The following is an 18,250-nucleotide window of genomic DNA, read 5'->3' on the forward strand; positions in this document are numbered from 1 at the left end:
GTTTTAAAGTTTTAATCTCACCAGGGGTCGTGGGAGGGCGACAAGCCCCGAACTCATACTATTCGTTTACAGGCCCCCAAAATTTCAAGAGTTTCCAACTGGTTTAATATAAACCTATTGAGTATTTGTCGTGCCTACCTATCCGGGAACAGATTTAAATGGGGTTGAGTGTACAAAAATGCTGGAAAATACTTAATATTATTTATTCTTTAACAGTACCAGAGAGAGGGGTGCACTCTGGTTCCCAGCAGAGTAAACCTACTCAGCCAATGATGTTAGCCACCTATTTTCTGTCCTCTTCACATCGCCAGGGAGGCAGTCTTTGCTTATAGCCCCACAGCCAGTGCAGGTGTTATCAATCAGTGATGATTCGGCTGCAAGGACGTCTGGTAGCTGTGTGATCAGGTTTGCAGAGAACCTGCTAATATTCTTTGACATGTGCCAACTTCAATACAACAAGGGAGTTTTGTGTCCAATCCCATAGTAGTGCTTTTCTTTAATTTCAGCTGAACCATCAGTGTCCTGGTAATTCTAGGTGAACATTGAACTTAATAAGTAAACTATTTCTGGATATGGGCCAACTCGAACTATGATCAATATACAAAAACATTTTTGGGTGTAGGTTTTTCTTGAACCAAGAGAGACATTGCAGTTCATTTGATCCGGGCAAGCCCACCGAAGATATCAACTTGGGTGCATTGGATGGACAAAAAAATGGCATGGTAAAAGAAGCTTTACAAAAATAGAGGATGGTCCCCTTAAATAGGGTGAAATATGGGGCAGCTGGGAAGCTTTTCATCTTTGGTGCATAAGTCACGATGAAACTGGAAAGGGAACAATGGTTGGGGGTATGTTAATCCACTGCATGATCTATTATTGTGGGTTTATGGTTAATGCTTTCTAGATATGCAATAACGTTTTTATTAAAAAACAGATGTGCTGCTCCTCCCTTATATGCCCAAACCAATATGTTGAACTGTCACAATCAACAGCTGTAAAGTAATTGAGACTTGTTGCATCTGCAGCCTTCTGGGATGGACGCTAGTTGGGATAGCACTAGACTGTTATAGCTATAAGTATGCTGAGGCTCATACAAAAGAAAACAATCATACGGAAAAGCATCTGTCCACATTTTTATTTAACGAAATACTTTAGACGTTTAATATTCTATGTTTTACTATACAAAATTCAGATGACAAAAAAAGCTCCCTTCGAAATTGATAAACAATTGCTTTGAATGTACAAAAACAGAGGATAGAACTTGTTAACAGTAAAAGCGTGGTAAACATATGCAGTTTTAAACAGTTCGTGTAGTTCTGAAACCAGTGCAAAAGTGACAATGAGAAACATTCAGAACTCTTCTTACTATCCCCAATCACTGCCACTTGTCTTACACCTCCAAAAAGGCACTCATTGTGCTTGCAGTTAAAAGAAATACAATCCCTTTTATTTACACCACATAAAGGTGTAGACAGCAAATCAATATTTAATGTACTTTTGTGACTTGCACGCCACAAAACAGCATGTAGAAACTTGTTTGTTTTTTTCACTTTAAATGTCAACATGGAAAGGGGGCACGCATGAAGGCAACTTGCGGCTTCAAAGACCCTTCAAATAAAGATCAATTTCTTTGTAAGGCTATTTTGAAGGATTTAAAAAACAAAACAATACAGTATGCACTTTAACAGAAGTTCAACACATGTGAACCATATTGCTAAATGAGTCTTAAAAATAGAAGACAGATTCAAACGACACTTCTGTATACTTTTTTTACTGTCTTTAAACCAGGGTGATATAAAAAATATATTTTACTATTATCTAGATATTGCAAAATAGCCTTTAATGAAAAATCTATTACTAAGAGTAAACCATTAAGATCTAATGAAAGGGACGGTGGCTCTCTGTGTACAGTATTATGGTCAACTCATTTGCAATAATTACAACACATTTCATTGAAATCCTTGAATTAGTTTTCTGTACACAAATAGTTCAAATCAACTAAAAACAAACAAACCGTAACAGAAATCTACCAACAAATTTACATACTTTGCATGACAAGACATTAAGTAAAAAAAAATTTAAAACAAGAAATCAAGACCAAGCTAGACAAGGGACACAATTGTGGAAATAATGCAAAATAAAATGCATTGTGGTGAGGCTTGCAGATTTACTGACATCAGCACAAAAGTACACAAACAAAGCATGCACAGTCATAAGTGAGTTAATTATTTGGTCCATAAATGTTTTGATGAATGGTATCCAAAGGCTTTCTGCCTCTTAAAATCAAGGTGCAATAGCTTCTAAAAATAAGTTTTGCTGAAAGACTACAGCAATGCCGATAGAAAGGAAGGCATGGATGATATATCTACTTACATCTATCAGAGCACTGGAAAGTGGACCTTACTCTTGGTTAAATTGGCCACCTGTCTTTCTTAACCCACCACGGAAGCACCAAGGAATGTTTCACTCAGCTGTGGCTTTCCATTTAGGCTGGAAATCGGCCACCGTCACATGTCCTCATTTTTGCACATACACTTGTTTTTGGTTACTTGTGTGGAGTAGTATTTCAACAGGAAGAAACCACACTGGGAATGCACAGGCATAGTTTATGTAAATTTTTGAGAGCATTTGCACAGACGGTTTTCCGATGATCAGCTTATCATTTTGAAAAAACCTGAGATTGTTTTTGTCCCCAGGGCATTGATTGTGCTCACCCTAAAAGCTACTGCAATACCCACCCAAAAGACAATGTCCCAAACCAGCATCTGGTGGGCTAATAATCCATTGTGGTCTTTCAGACCATGGACACAGAACACATCTGCATACAATTCTACCCCTAAGTAAGGAATACATAACCTCTTCATGGGCCATCACTTTCAGGCTCAACTAATAGAAGGGTACATTCAACCCTCAAACCTGGAGTGCCATTTACAACAGTACAAGAATACTGCAACAGAGCACCACAAAATTAACCCCAACCACAGTTGCATCACAGGGCCAATTTTAATTAGCGTCACACAAGTTTGTGGTTGTTTATCTAGCCTCAATTAAAATGCATGCACCATCACTGAGCTGTGTGGCTTTGCAAGGCAAACTGAGACTGGAAAGTTAATGATTCACCTGCCAAAAATGCATGTGTTATGGTTAAGTGAGAGATTAGTGGTCCATCACTTCATTTATATGCCACAAATACTGGCTGGAAGTTTGATTGAAGTCGACTGCAACAGCAGAAGGAGAGACCACTAAGTTCATGCGTGTAAAGGTTCAACTATCACAGTGAACTATGTGAGTGTAGCTAAATATGACCAAGTCAGAGAGCAGTGAATTTAACAAAATGGCTACTACCTTACAGAGGATTAACTTCACATTACCATTGTGACATGTTTGTGAAGTTGATTGAGCTGATTTTCAGGAATTGCCCCAGTTGGTGTATGTTTTAATGATGAACAAGCAACTAATACCAAAGTCATCTAAAGAAATCAGAGTTGTGACACCAGCTACCAAAGCCATAAATTGAAGGCTTGGAAGTTGTGTCTTTGCGGTTTTTAAAGACATGCAGTGCTGATGGCTAGATTATTTTCTTGTTGTCTCAAGGGGAAAGAAAGCATCAGTGCAAAAACATCTTTGAGGCAACACACACGCTGCACTGAAGTTAGTGGGGACTTGTCAAAGTGAAAGGAAAAGGAGAATAGAAGAAAAGAGGGGGATTTGGGTGCGACTGCTTTCCTGGAACATATTCCCAAACTAAGGAGTTTATTTTGGTGAGGAATGTAGATCCCTGAATACATTTGCTCTGTCTCTCCTGTCTGTGGAGCACATCATTGGGAATAAGAGGGATGAATTGAAAGGCCTTGATTTGGTGATGATGTGCGTCCTACTTTTTCTACACACTAGCTGTTAGACTTGGAAGCTCAGTTGATGGAAAACAGTGTCTTGATGAGAGGTTGATGTCACCCACGTGGTCACTTGCCAAGGAACAGGTGATTTGCTTGTGTTAAGCCAGATGCAGAATTTGGTAATTCCTCAAGGGATTCAGGTGTTGCTGTATTTAGGCCCTTTGCAAACATTCTATCCAGAATGAGTACACCATTAACTTGTGCTTAAAAGAGAATGACGCATCCCTCTTGGCAACACTAGGAGCAAAGATACCAGAGCCTGTCTATAACTTCACATTTTTCATTGCCAAAATACAAGTGTCTTATTACACAGAGGAAAAGCAGGGAATACACCCCACCTGAATAGAAGTCAATAAGCATATTTAAATGGGCCCCATGATTTAAAGTGCTCAAATGAATCGCCAATCCATTGTAGTTGAATTTTATTTTTTGGAGGGGAATGTGCGGAAACCGAAAATAGTAACTGGACTGCAATAGACATATGCAGAGGTTTCAGTCACTGTTAAGAGCGCAACTGGCTTTCCTACCCCTTTGCTTACACTGATCCAACCCCCGTCAGTTAACTGTGGAGCTACATGAACACCACATTTAAAGTGCAATATTTGGCATCCTCCAATGCCATTTTTAAGTAAGAATGTTTGTCCAGTATCACCGAGGTTCAGATGTGATGAAGCAAACTTGCAGTCCCCATCAAAAACCTAGCTCTTATGTGAACTCTTGCTAAAGCCACTTCATGAAATTAAGAGCTCACAAACCTATGAGTTACAATTCACAGATAATGGCACTGTGAATAGTGTGAACTAGTTTTAAGAATTGAAGGAAGAGAGTTAAGGCCTTAAGAACAGCAGGCACCAATATTTCAAATGCATGGTTTAAAAGTATATGTGGCATTAAACCGTTTTATTCCATACTAATGGTATTAACAAATGTACATCAATTTCTCTGCACTTATGTTACCTTGCCATGAACCAATGCCTCGTGTTCCCACATGGTGATGTTGGATAAGTGTTTCAGCATCCTGCATTTTAATATGTTCATTTTCCCTCCTCTTATTTCTGATCACAACTTCTACCACCTTCTACAGCTTCAGAGGTTAACATGCCATTGTGTTTTCAAGATAAGAGTGGAAAAAAGAACAAACACTTGAGAGGCCAATCATATGTAAGACTATTTGATTATCACTCCCTTTCAAAAACGAATAGCAATATTTCTGTGCTGTAGTACATATTTCTTTTAAAATATGGTGAAGCATGTAAGAGAGTAGAACACCCTATTCACATCTTGGGCTTCCAGGGAATATTGGTGTTCCTCATGCTACACAAAATATCACCATTTACCATTTACATATGTAATAGCTTAATTTCTTAAAAAAACAGTAATGCCAAATATGCATGTTAAGGCATCTTCATTGCCAGTTTCTTGGCACTAATCAACAAGAATTTACTTGATCTGGGCACTCTTTTTTTATGTTGTACTGTAGTTCAGAAAAACGTGTGTGTACTTAGTACAAATGTAAACAAACATTCTTTAACTACTTAACCACAATATTAAAACCGGAAGCAGTGTGAAGCCGCAATTGTAGTGGGTGACTTCAGGACATGGAAGTCTACGTCCTCCACAATACATGCAGTCTCTGTTATTAATATGCAAGGGGAGAGCACCGTTCCGTTTTCAGGTTTGCTAGTTTACAAACATTCCAGACTAAAATAAGGCAATCACTCTCGTATTCATACTTTAGATGCATTAGACTACTAAAATGCATACAATTTTCCGAAGCGCAATTGATTTAAATCCCCACATATTGAGAAAACGTATCTATGGGGCAATAGAGTGGCATAGAAATGGAATTAAGAGGTATATACTATTGTTTTGGTGACCGTTCATGAGCATGTCAAAGTGCTTTTTTGGCAGTATTGTTGATTTGTTTGGGATTTGCACATACTACCCTACATGGCCAAGCTTGTCTGAAGCTACTCTAACCCAACTCTTTTTAAAGTAGTGCACAGAAATCAAAGTTGCAGATTCAGGCCACCCCATCAATGTAGCTAAAATAATCTTGAAATGAAAGCCGGGAAGCAAACATGAACGTTTTTTTAAAGGGAGCAGCAATTATTCTACTGGTTCATACAAACACTCTACAATTTAGCAAACGGTTGTCAATTTCAAAAAAGTGAACCTCAGTACAGGCAAGATTTTTACAAACGGACACCAGCAGGATGTAGACTTATCAGCATCCTTCATATGATAATGATTAAGAAAAGTCTGAAATGGAGCATCCATCTGATTTGATTGGTGCAATATTGGGTGAGTAGAACTATGCATCACAGCGTACTGAAAGTCACTGAGCTGCTATACTTTCAAACCTTATGATTTTCTAGTGGTTACATATTTATGAAGTAATGAAATGTAAAAGACTAGTCATTGACGAATTGGAAAGGGCAGTGTTACATGAACTTAAAACAAAAGACACTATAATTTACTTGCCCTCTCCTTTTTTGTTAGATGGCAGCACTTATGTCAGTCCAAGAAAACACACTGGCTGTCAGGTTTTGGTTTCAGTGGTGGTACACCATGTCGCATGATGATTGTTTTGAATTATATTGACAAGTTAAAGCTTCAACTAAACAATCATACGTTTGTATAGATTAGGAGGTTCATAAAATATGGTCTACAAAACAGTCTACTAAGACCAGACTTCTAGTTTTCCTTCATATACTGATGTGTACATTAAAAATGCAAAAAAGTCAATGTGATAAATCGCCAACTGCTATCTGTCCCCTGTGCATCCAAACATATATAGATTATAATTGCATTCAACCACAATCAGTGGGTTGTGAGGGTTAAACACCTGTCCTACTTAACGGGGACCCTTAATCAGGGGAGAATGTGCTAACATTAGCAGTAAAGATACAACTTTAAACTTAAAACTCAAGTGCTTATGGTCAAATATTTTGATTTTACGCAGAGAATTCCCCATGTCTTAACACGAGAGGAGACAGAATTGGGCTGCAAAGCCATTGCTATGAGTAGGCATTGAGCTAAATGTTACTTTACAGACATCACTCACTTTTTCCACATGTTTAAAATGTTGATAGAATTTCCAAACTCGAAACGTTTCTAATGTCAGTGTTATTGGTGTGTATATACAAATACATATATATATATATATATATAACAACAATCATTGTCATTCTTATTGTGATTCAATATGGTCTTCCCTTCTAAAGATTATGTATACATGCTGACGATCTTTTATTATGGACGGTCTTTTAAAAAAGTGCTTAAGCTGCCTTGAATTAAAAATTCCTTTCCTGAAAATCTTGTAGATGCTCTGTGATTTGCACTTGGTGCAGAACAGTTCCTGTCAGGAGCTGGGCAGCATGAGAATGTGATCTTCATAACACTCCATTGCATTGAAAAAAAGAAATTCATAATAGGAAATATAGATTCACAACAGTCTTGAAATAGTCCTTAGTATTCCCAAGAGATTGCGATGGGCCACCAATGTGGATTTCACCCATGTTTTTGAGAGAGGCCTTTAAAGTTTAAAGGTTGTCCCAGATTCCCAGCATCCATATATTTGTACAAGTTTATCCACCTCTTAATTTCTGTGCTCAAATAAGAGGTGCACCAAACAGCTTCCTACACCACTCGACATTGCTACTTGGCGGGGCATCTATCTTGTGCATTTTACTAAGCAGTTCTGCTGGTAGACCTTTGTATGCAATCCGGTATTCACTGTCAAAGGCCTCTGCAATGAAAAATAGACAAAGGAAGTTTCAATTTTAAATACATACAAAATGCTTGTCCATAAAGTTTTCAAGATACAGGTATATAATCTTTATACATCAACTATCTGTTTGGCATATTCCTTTCTCAGTGCCTTCTTTTTTTTTTTATCAAATGAGGACTTTACAGGGAACAGCTTTGGCAGGTGGACTGTCTCAACCAAGCTCTACAAGTACAAACGTTTTTTATGGTAAAAATAAACAAGTTACTTACCTGCAACTCCTGTTCTCCAGCATTAGTATCTTTCATGGATTCACATGCTCTTCAATACTGCATGTCGTCAAGCTGGGAATCCTCTAACATTAAAGCAGTTTACTTTTATATTTTGCAAAGTGCTCGTCACTTTAGTGCTGTATTCTAGTCATTTTGGGTCAGCCTGCCCACAGCCAATTAGACAGGTCCCCTGAGCTACACTCCTGTGGGCATCTTCGGATTTGGCAGCGCACGTAATGTGGCAGAATGAGCCAAGAAGAGCCAGAGAGGGTCGCATGTGAATCCATGAAAGATACCGATGCTGGAGAACATGAGTTACAGGAAAGTAACTTGTTTCTTTTTCCAGCATTGGATCTTTCATGGAGTCACATCCTCTTGAATAAGATTGCACAGCAGTGTAAATAAACAACCAAAAAGGGCAGAAGCATAGCTCAAAAGAAGTAACCAACTCACCTCATGCGAAAAAGTTGCAAAGCACTGCTTGCGCAACTCGGGACTCCTCCCTTGAATCCCTATCCATGCAGTAGAACCCTGTGAAGGTATGGATAGACCTCCACGTGGTTGCCCTGCAAATGTCAAGCAGGGGGACAGCAGAAAGGAACACCGTAGTAGAAGCCAGGGTGAAGGGAAGAAAAGGCATGCATGAATCTTTTCCACCTGACCAGGGCATTCTGTAAAAGGACAATCCCTTTACCTGTCCAAGAAAGCGATACTTTCTAGTCTCCGACACAAAGCCTTCACTGCTGGCATGCTGTTCAGAGCACTGGGCCATTCCACTTGGGTATTTACAAACACCACTGGATTATGTGATGGATGGTGAGCAATTCCTGTTCAAAAGCCACTTCAATATTTCCACTGCCACCAAAATAAAGTTGTGGGGGTGCTTGCAGCCCTCTTGCTTGTTCATCTTAAACATAAGGGTGGTGGCTCCTAAAAGATCCATCTGAAAATTAAGGGTCTCATTAATTACGAGTCTCTACTGGCTGCACTATTTCTCTTCACTTACTTAATCTCTCACACTTCACTCTCGTCACCTTTTCCAAATGATTAACAAGTTGCTTTGCCCAACAACTTCTGATCCTTGCATCTCATCTCCTCTCTCTTCCTTGCACTTCTTTGTTACTAAGGTCTCTACCCTGCGCTCATCACTTGCGCATCTCCCCTTGCAACCTGCATCTAAATCCCCATCTGCATCTTCTCTTGCTACTCTTCATCCTTTCCGGTCCTAGGTTTCTCCTCTTACCAATTCCAATACAGCTTCTCTCCTCTCCCATGCTCATCGCACTGCCTCTCCTCTTGACCCTCCGCACTCTCCTCATATTCCTGGCGCCTACACTTTGATCATACCTTTTCTGACACCCCTCTTCAATTTGTCACTCTCCTTTGCTGCCAGTTTTCCTTCCCCCTTTAAGCATGCTCTAATTATTCCCACTCTGAAAAAGCCCTAATTGTACCACCCATGACTCCCTAGCTACCGCCCTATATCAGTTCTCCCCTTTTCTAAACTTCTTAAAGAGGCCGTCTACTAGCAGATCTTCACTTTTCTTAATTTTCATTCTCTTCTCTCTGCAACACAATCTGGCTTCTGCCCAGCACACTCTTCTTCACGTCATTAACTCTCTTCTTTCTGCATGTCAATCTAAATCATCTTCTATTCTCTTTCTTCTCGATCTATCCACAGCCTTTGATACGGTCGACCACTCAACTCTACTTTCCTCACTAGGTCTATGGGAAATGTGGTAGAGACTCTTGTCCAATGAATCTCGACCCCCAAACCGGAGAGAATTTGGAGGCTGAATACCTTGAACAAACGGCTAGAGCAGTACAAACACACTAAGTACAGGGCATCTTTCCTTGGGTGCGATTTTCAGAATTCAGTACTGTAAGGGTGCAGAAGCACGAGTTTGACACAATGGTGGCATGTTTGTTGGCAAAGACTTATTTATAAAAGTAAATGAAAAATCCTATCTTGTACTATTACTATGAGGGGTTGCCCTACCTCCACAAAAATACTATGGACTGTCAGTAAAGTAAAATAACCACCGTCCTGTGCCCAAACCTATTTCCATCCCTTACACTTGATGTGGCAGGATGCTTTGCTATGTTAGACTATGCTATGTTATACTTTGACATGGTATGATACATTAGGCTCTCTCTCATACATTTAGACCTCAGATTTTCTTCCTTGCCTCCAGTTGGTATCTCCCTCTGCCCTCAGCTCCTCGGACATGCCCAAAACTCTACCTGGTGCTGATGAGACCAAGACCTCGTAACACGTAGACATTCTCTTCTGTTTGCCCTCTACAAGTATAGCATTAGCACCATACATGGGAGATAACAGTAGGCTTTCGACGAATAACGCGTATCCATATTACAACACAATGTACCCGAACAACTTCATCACGTCACAAGTAAGTTGCTGGCAGTTATTGCCAAATGTCTGCAAATGTCCTGCCAAGAAACACCCCCATTGTGAAAATGCTATAATATATTCGTGATTGCACATGATATGCTATATAACCTGCATTCTAAGGGAGGCACCTTCAGAGAGCTCTGTGCGCTGACTGCCTGGACATTTGTCCTGATGTATTTTCCTGCTTATCAGCTGCTCACTCTGTATGCTGTGTATTTGCCATCTAATACAAGAAGATTGGTTCACCATCAGCCTGTGTCTAATCTCCTTATCTGCTGCAAGCTGTGGACGGCCGAGGGGGCCTTTGGGAAGGGGCCCGAACTTGGTTATAGCAAAACAAAAGAGTTGATGGCTGGAAGGTTTAGAATAAATCTTGACCTCTGGCATTGTTCTGGGCAACCCTCCAGACCATCGTTCTTCGCCTGCCAAGCCATTACAAAAGGGGAAAGACCATATGCAAATCAGGCTTGGTCCCACCCCCAAAGGGGTAGTCCAGCCCGAACTGCTAGGTCACATCCCTTTTGCACGAGACCACAAGCATCTCCAGACATGTTTCAGCCTTGTTGGGCGTCATCAGTGAGGAGTAGCTTGGGTCTCTAGGCCCAGCAGGCAAGGGACCCACGGTCTTGGCATACCCTTCCCATTCGGGGTGACAATAGCAACAAAAAAAAAGAGTTGATGGCTGGAAGGTTTAGAATAAATCTTGACCTCTGGCATTGCTCTGGGCAACCCTCCAGACCATCGTTCTTCGCCCGCCAAGCCATTACAAAAGGGGAAAGACCATATGCAAATCAGGCTTGGTGCCACTCCCAAAGGGGTAGTCCAGCCCGAACTGCTAGGTCACATCCCTTTTGCACAAGACCACGTGATTTGAAAGCGGCCTGGGAGGCCAAGCTTGAAATAGTTGTGGCTGAATTGAAAACTGTGTTGGACCTTAAAGTCGGTGAACTGCAGGAGGAGGTGAACCTACTCCAACAGGATGTGAGGTCCCTGTCGGAGCGCACAGAAAGCCTGGAGAAAGAAGGGAGCTCGAACACAGCGGACTGCGCCTCACACAAATCGGAACTGCATGCCCTAGTGCAAAGAGTGGGCAACCTGGAGAGCAGAGCGGAGGAAGCGGAGGGACTCGCCTGAAAGAACAACATCAGCATTGTGGGTATACCGGAGGGAACAGAGGGCCACAACCCCACGGAGTTTATCGAAAACATGTTGTTGCAAGAGATCACCAGAGGAGTTCTGTCCCAGGGATTTGCTTTGAAACGAGCGTATTGGGCTCCTAACGAGGAGGCCGCCGCCAGGCAATCCGCCCGGGCCAGTGATCGCCAAGATCCTTAATTATCGGGAAAGGATACTGGAACACTTTCGCAAAGGTGGAACAATCAAGCGAGGGGAGGCAAACTTAACAGCCTACCCGGACTATACCCTGATGGTACAGCGGAGCCGAATTAACTTCGGGGCTGTTAAGAGGAGACTGAGGGTGGCGGGCCAGAAATACATGCTACTTTATCCGGCGAAATTGAAGGTTTTTCATAAAAACAGAACTTTATTTTTCGACACTCCGGAGGATGCCATGGGATGGCTTGATGCGCAGGGCTGCCCCTAGGAGCCGGATGTCCAGGCGGAAGAAGGAGACGGAAGAGATAAGTAAAGAGTGCTGGGAGCACAGTGAGATTGTGCGGCTTAAAACTATGGGACTGGATTATAGTCATTGAAGTTGCCTATTTGTAGATGGGCCTGGTGTAGTATAGATAGTGCATTGTTTGCACTGTGGCTGTAGCTTTAGTAGGGAGCCCTCCAGGGCTAGTCCTCACACCCCCATTTAGTATTAATAGTTAAGTGGCCATTAGGGCGACTTCACCCTACTGAGCTCTGAGCGTACTAGACCAGGCTAGATGTGGGGGTGCCTGAGATCCAGGGATGGAGCTGGGCAACAGTTGGGGAGGGAGTTGTTGGGGGAGGGGAGGGTGAGGGGGAGTTTGGTGTGTATATAGTTTTGGGGAGTTTGAGTTTACACGTGAGCCTACAGGGAATAGCCCTAGTATTGTATCTGTGCTGCGCAGGAGGACGGGGCGGGCCAAGAGGGAGAGAGTTGGGTATTGATGAGCCATGGGGGATCTTAAAATAGTGAAGTGGAATGTCAGGGGACTCAATAGCTATTTAAAAAGGTCATGCTGTATCTGAAAAGACAAAAGATAGATATTGCATTGTTACAAGAGACGCACTTGACACAGGAAAAACTGGAGCTGGTGAGGAGAAAGTGGAAAGGTACTGTAGTGGGGTCTTCGTACTCGGCCTATGCTAGGGGTGTGCTGGTCTGGGTGGCGCCGCACGTCCCGTTCCAACTGATACAGGAAACGGTGGAAACTGAGGGGCGTTTGGCCATAGTGAGAGGGGTGGTGGAGAATAAAGAGGTGTGCATTGTAAACACGTACGCCCCTAATCAAAACACGGCGGAGTACTTCCGGACTATGTGCACCAGCCTGAGCTTGTGTGTGGGTAGCGCGGTGATCTGTGGAGGGGATTTCAATTGTGTGCTGAACCCCGCAGTAGACAGGTCGGATGACAAGATGGTCAGGCCTGCCCCAGCAGCTAGAGCATTGCAATCGTTGTTAGACGACTTTGGACTGGTAGATGTGTGGAGAACTAAACACCCTAATGAGAGGCAGTATTCACATTATTCGGCCCCACAACAGCTGCACACTAGACTTGATTATGTCTTTGCCACATCAGATGTAATGATAGAGATCGCTCATATAGAATATAAGGCGAGGGTCTTGTCGGATCACTCGCCCTTGGTCGTGGGGTGGCAATACTGCCACCCTAGGGCACGGATTCCGACATGGCGCCTCCGTGCGGAGGCGCTTAAAGATCTGGCTTTTCGGGAGGATGTGAGAGACCAAATCATTAGTTATTTTGAGACGAACACAGGCAGCGTTGACTCGGCGGGGACACTGTGGGAGGCCTTCAAGGTGGTGATATGGAGTGTGGCCATTGCTAAATCCAAAGGCTTGCAGGATGGGGTTCTGGCTGATTTACAGAGAGTGGAAGGCGAATTAGAGAGAGAACTAAAAAGTGAATGCATAGACACCGAGCTGGTGCTCACGCTACAGCAACGGTGCACGGAACACTGGGAAAGGCTCTGCAACCTTAATTACAAAAAGTACGTTGAGAGACAACATGCGGGTGGAGATAAAACGGGCCGTCTCCTGGCGTGGCTATATAAAAGTGAAACCCAAGGCCCCCAATCAGGACAATAACCAGAGAAGATGGGGAAGTGACAGACACCCAAGAGGGAGTCAACAGGGAATTTGCGGATTACTATAGAGAATTATATGGGGATAGAGGGGGAGGCTGCCGGGAAGAAATGCTAGAAACTCTGCAAGACATTGGATTGCCCAAGATAAGCACAAAGGAAAGAGAAGAACTAAATGCCCCGATTACATTGGAGGAGCTGGAGGGGGTTGTTAGGCAGCTACCTACCAGTAAGACCCCGGGAGCAGATGGACTACCTAGTGAATTTTATAAAGCATATGGGGCGGAAGTGCTCCCCCCGATGTTGGAAATGCTCAACGAGGCGTTTGAGGTGGGACGGTTGCCGGAGTCGCTCAGAGAGGCGGTCATAATACCACTCCCTAAACCTAATAAACCTGGGCATAGCTGCGGATCGTACAGGCCGCTGTCGATGCTGAACCAGGACAGTAAGATATTAACAGCTGTCCTGGCGAATAGACTGCGGAAGGTAATTGGCAAACTGATACACCCAGACCAAACGGGCTATGTCCCGGACAGGAATATTATTCATAACCACAGGCGACTCCATCGGGTGATCGAATGGGGCTGTGACAATGAAGAGGAGATGGCAATCGTGTCTTTGGACGCGGTAAAAGCTTTCGACTCGGTCAGATGGGCGTGGCTGCTGGCCGCTTTGGGAGAGTATGGAATGGGGCCGGGGTACATTAGGTGGGCGGAGATGTTGTATAGTGCGCCATTAGCAAGGGTGCAAACAGGTAGAGTGATATCTGAGAGATGGCAACTTAGCAGGGGCACTAGACAGGGGTGCCCCTGGTCCCCTATGTTATACATTCTGGCTCTGGAGCCTCTGGCACTATACATGAGGAAGCAATACGACGAGATAGGTATCGAGGTTGGGGGGGGGGGGGAACGGCACCTGATATCCCTTTATGCAGATGATTTGTTATTATATTTGAGATACCCGGAAGAAAACCTTCAGTATATTCTGGAGGTGATGGAAAGGTGTGTGAGGTTGTCCGGTATAGCGGTGAATCCCCAAAAATACAGCATTTTCCCGCTGGGCAGCTACAAAGGGACCCCTGTGGAGAGGTTGCCGGTGTTGCAGGTGCCGTGGACTGTGGTCTCTTTCCGCTACCTTGGAATAGATGTGTGCCATACGGCGAAGGAGGAACACAGGCGTAATACCGAGATGGCCGTTGAGAAAATCTGAAAATGTATGAGATTTTGGGAGAAATTGCCCTTAGCGATGATGGGGCGGGGAGCGATGCTTAAGATGGTGGTTCTGCCTAGGCTCTTGCATTATTTTAGTAATATCCCGCATATGATTCCTAAGAGGTTTTTTGTCCATTTGAATGGTGTGTGTAGAGATTTTCTGTGGCATGGTACCCGGAATAGAGTAGTGCTCTGGAATTGCAGAACTTTCATGAAAAAGGGGGTGTCAAGCTACCTAATTTGAGGCCTACTATATAGCAAGTCAATTACAGTTTGTGGCCAAGTGGCTCTCTGATGAAGCGACCCCGGAATTTAGATTGCTCGGGCATGACTGTGCCCGGTTCTACCTGAAAGAAATTATCTGGTTGCCTGAGTCAGAAATAAAGGAGGATGATGAGGCTTGGTTGGAAAATGTGGTGACGAGCATGTATAATGGGGGATCCACTCCCGTGTTCCCCGCAGGTACCTCGGGTTGCTTTGGCGGGAGGAGATGAGCAACTGAGGGTGATTATTAGAACCTATTGGGAGTCGGTGGGACTGGCAACGTTGGGTGATATATGGCAGGAGGGGACCATCAGGGGGTTCGAAGGACTTGGAGGAGGTGGGACTACATGGGGGCCAATACGTTACGTATCACAGGATGGTGCGGAAGATTCGGATAACGTGGCCTTAGACGGTGTTGGCGGAGGAACCGGATGCCATTGTGGGGATGATATATGAGGGGGGGCATGAGATCTCTAGATTATATGAGATGGTAATGACTAAGGTTGGGAAAGAATTGACACATTTGAGATTGGATTGGGAAACTGAGGTGGGAGCCCAAATGGAGGATGGGATGTGGGAGCGGGCCCTGGGATACCATAAGAAAGTATCTAGGAATGCCAGATTGCAGCAAATACAGCTGTACGTAACGCATAGAGCGTATATGACCCCGCTGAGGATATCTAAATTCCGAAATGCCGGGAGACAGGCGTGCCCTAAGTGCGATGTGGAGAATGCTGATATGACACACATGTTTTGGGCGTGCCCAGTGATCGAGGGTTTCTGGAGAGAAGTGGCACAAAAGTTAGCAGAGAAAGGGGTCACGCTCGCTGCTGACATGGCTTGGGCCTGCCTGTTGGGAGGGTTTCCTAGGCCACGGAAGCTGAATCATGTGGGGAAACTGAAAGACTTGGCGTACGTGCTTGCAAAGCGAAGGATAGCTATAGTTTGGAAAAAGTGTCACAAGCCACGGGTGGAGGTGTGGTGGAAAGAATTACAGAAATGGGCGGAGGCTGAAACGGTCGTGTGGCAAGAGGCAAGTTGCATGTCTTGGGAGGAAGAAGTGGGTACCCTGATGGCATGGAAAACATTGTTATCTGGCTTATTTGGGACAATGTTGGACCCAGAGGAATCTGATGAAAATGATGCCCAGCTATGTGCGGCAGATACCGGATGTGATGGACAAACAGGCTCGCGAAGGGGGGTGGGAACAGGGGGACAGTGAACAAAGACCAATTGATGTTAATGTAATGATTGTGGATCGCACTGCATATTTTGTTTGAATTGTTGGTTGTATTGAAAAACTAATAAAAAATAATAAAAAAAAAAAACTTAAGGAAAACTGGCTTTCTTCTTGATCCAGAAGGAGGTCCCTCTCGTTCTGGATACAGACTCAAATGTTAAGTCTTGATAAGAAAACCTTGTTAATTAATCTTTAACTTAAAATTTCTTGATCTTAAATGTCCTTTCAAACATACAAAACACAGTTCCTAAATATCAGGGGCAAGCCTCCCCTCCATCCTTTCTTTAGCTCATAAATGCAGCATCAGGTCTGGTTCACTACCCAGCCAGACTTGTTCGTAAATCTTAGAGTTCCAAAAAGTGTTTCTCTCTTTGAAAAAGGATCCCCGAACCCTTTGGTTGCTTGTCACTTTTGTTCTCTTCTACTTGAGCCCCAAATCCCTCTGGGTTGTTTCGGGATCTCCCAACTTGTTCTGCCGTTGGATTCTCCTTTCTGTGATTAACAGACTGCTCAATATTCTCTCCATATCTCCCCTACTTATTTTGGCCCTCCGCCCATTGAGTATGTGTTTCTTTGCACATGTGTGGGTCTTTGACCCCTGTGTACTTCTTTTTCAGTTTTTGCCTGCTTTCATATGGGTCCCAGACCGTGGTATGTTATGCTAGCAGGGCATCCCAGTCTTCATGTGGGTCCCAGACCCTGGTATCCGGTTTCTGTGGGACCTCTGCCCCCAATTCACTCACCGTCCAAATGAACAGCCCTGGTGTACTCTCCTGTCCGGTACTGTTACACATAAGATATTTTGCAAAGTTTGTTTCAAACTGTTTGACTCTTCCTCTATCCCTTTTTGCCTCTCAGGACGTTAGTGTGTTCCTTTTTAATCTATTTAGCTACCTCTGTGTCCCACTAGCTGGCCAGACCCTTTCCCTACCTTCAGCAAGGGTTGTTCTGGGCTCCGGTCTACTCTGGGAGCAGAGTGGGGCTTCTGTGCTGCTACCGCATCCAGCATCCTGTCTTCAATGGCCCTGCAGCATTACGATGTCTATTGCATCCTCGGCTGCGTGCCGCCTTCTCGCTTTGCCTTCGCCTGTCAGGTTTTCTCTCTGCCCAACATCGGCCAGGTCCCTGTTGCATGGACCTCCTGGAGAGACCTGTCCCTCATAGACTGCGTCTCTGCTTCTTTTCTTTAGGTCCCTCGCCACAGAGCCGGTGTGCATTTCCTCGCTCCTCCAGGGCTGGCTTGACAAAATATGCAGTCCTTCCTTGCTTTTTATCATCAAGGTGGCCTCTAATAAGCTGTACTGCGTGTGTTGGTCCTGTGGTGGGCTTTTGCCTTTTTGTCTGATAACCTTTGTGTCAGTTATGCTTTGCATTCTACTTTAGTAAGCCTCACTCTTCCTCCTCCCAGTAGGAATAACAAAGTCCTCTATGTTAGGCAGAAACCTGTGCAGTTCCGTTAGGGACCACTGCAAAAGGTTTAAGACTACAGGTGTTGGCAGTAAACCCAATTGGTAGCAGTCTGCACCACCCAGATTTAGCTGGTAGCTGTGGCTGAGCAGCCAGACTTCTCTCAAGAAGAGTTAGACAGTATATAGAGTATACAAGATAGGTACCAAAATACAGTAGCACAAGCAAACACTGACCAGAGCTTTTGGTATCAAGTATATAATTATTTATTTAAAGACACACTCAGAAACACTCTAGCACTATTATTATAAGCAAGTTCAAAAACACAGTCACTATTAATATATATACATCCCTCATTCCTTATTAGACAAGTCTTAGTTAACACCACTTATTTCCAGACAGAGGTGAGCGCTTAACTAAAGATGGCAGTCCAATAAGTTAAGAAAAAGGGAGGGAAAAGGCAGAAATTAGAAACAGCACACAACACAATACAATACTTTAGAAGCACTCAGCAAGGCAGGAAAGTCAAAGTCTACTTGTGAGCAAAAAGTTCAGGGGCCAGGC

General features: G+C 43.6%; 1 protein-coding gene across 4 annotated transcripts in view; it reads right to left on the minus strand.

The window, feature by feature from the left end:
• Positions 1-1,120: 1,120 nt before the first annotated feature.
• Positions 1,121-18,250, minus strand: part of DENND4C (DENN domain containing 4C) — a 2,555,958-nt gene continuing 2,538,828 nt past the window's right edge. For all 4 annotated transcript variants that reach the window (XM_069625964.1, XM_069625963.1, XM_069625962.1 and 1 more), the window contains one exon: positions 1,121-7,647. In XM_069625964.1, the coding sequence (XP_069482065.1) occupies positions 7,511-7,647 (137 nt within the window). In that variant the 3' untranslated portion in view covers positions 1,121-7,510. The remainder of the gene's footprint in view (positions 7,648-18,250) is intronic.

This window comes from Ambystoma mexicanum, chromosome 6p (assembly GCF_040938575.1).
Source record: "Ambystoma mexicanum isolate Mex_15411 chromosome 6p, UKY_AmexF1_1, whole genome shotgun sequence".
Taxonomy (NCBI): Eukaryota; Metazoa; Chordata; class Amphibia; order Caudata; family Ambystomatidae; genus Ambystoma; species Ambystoma mexicanum.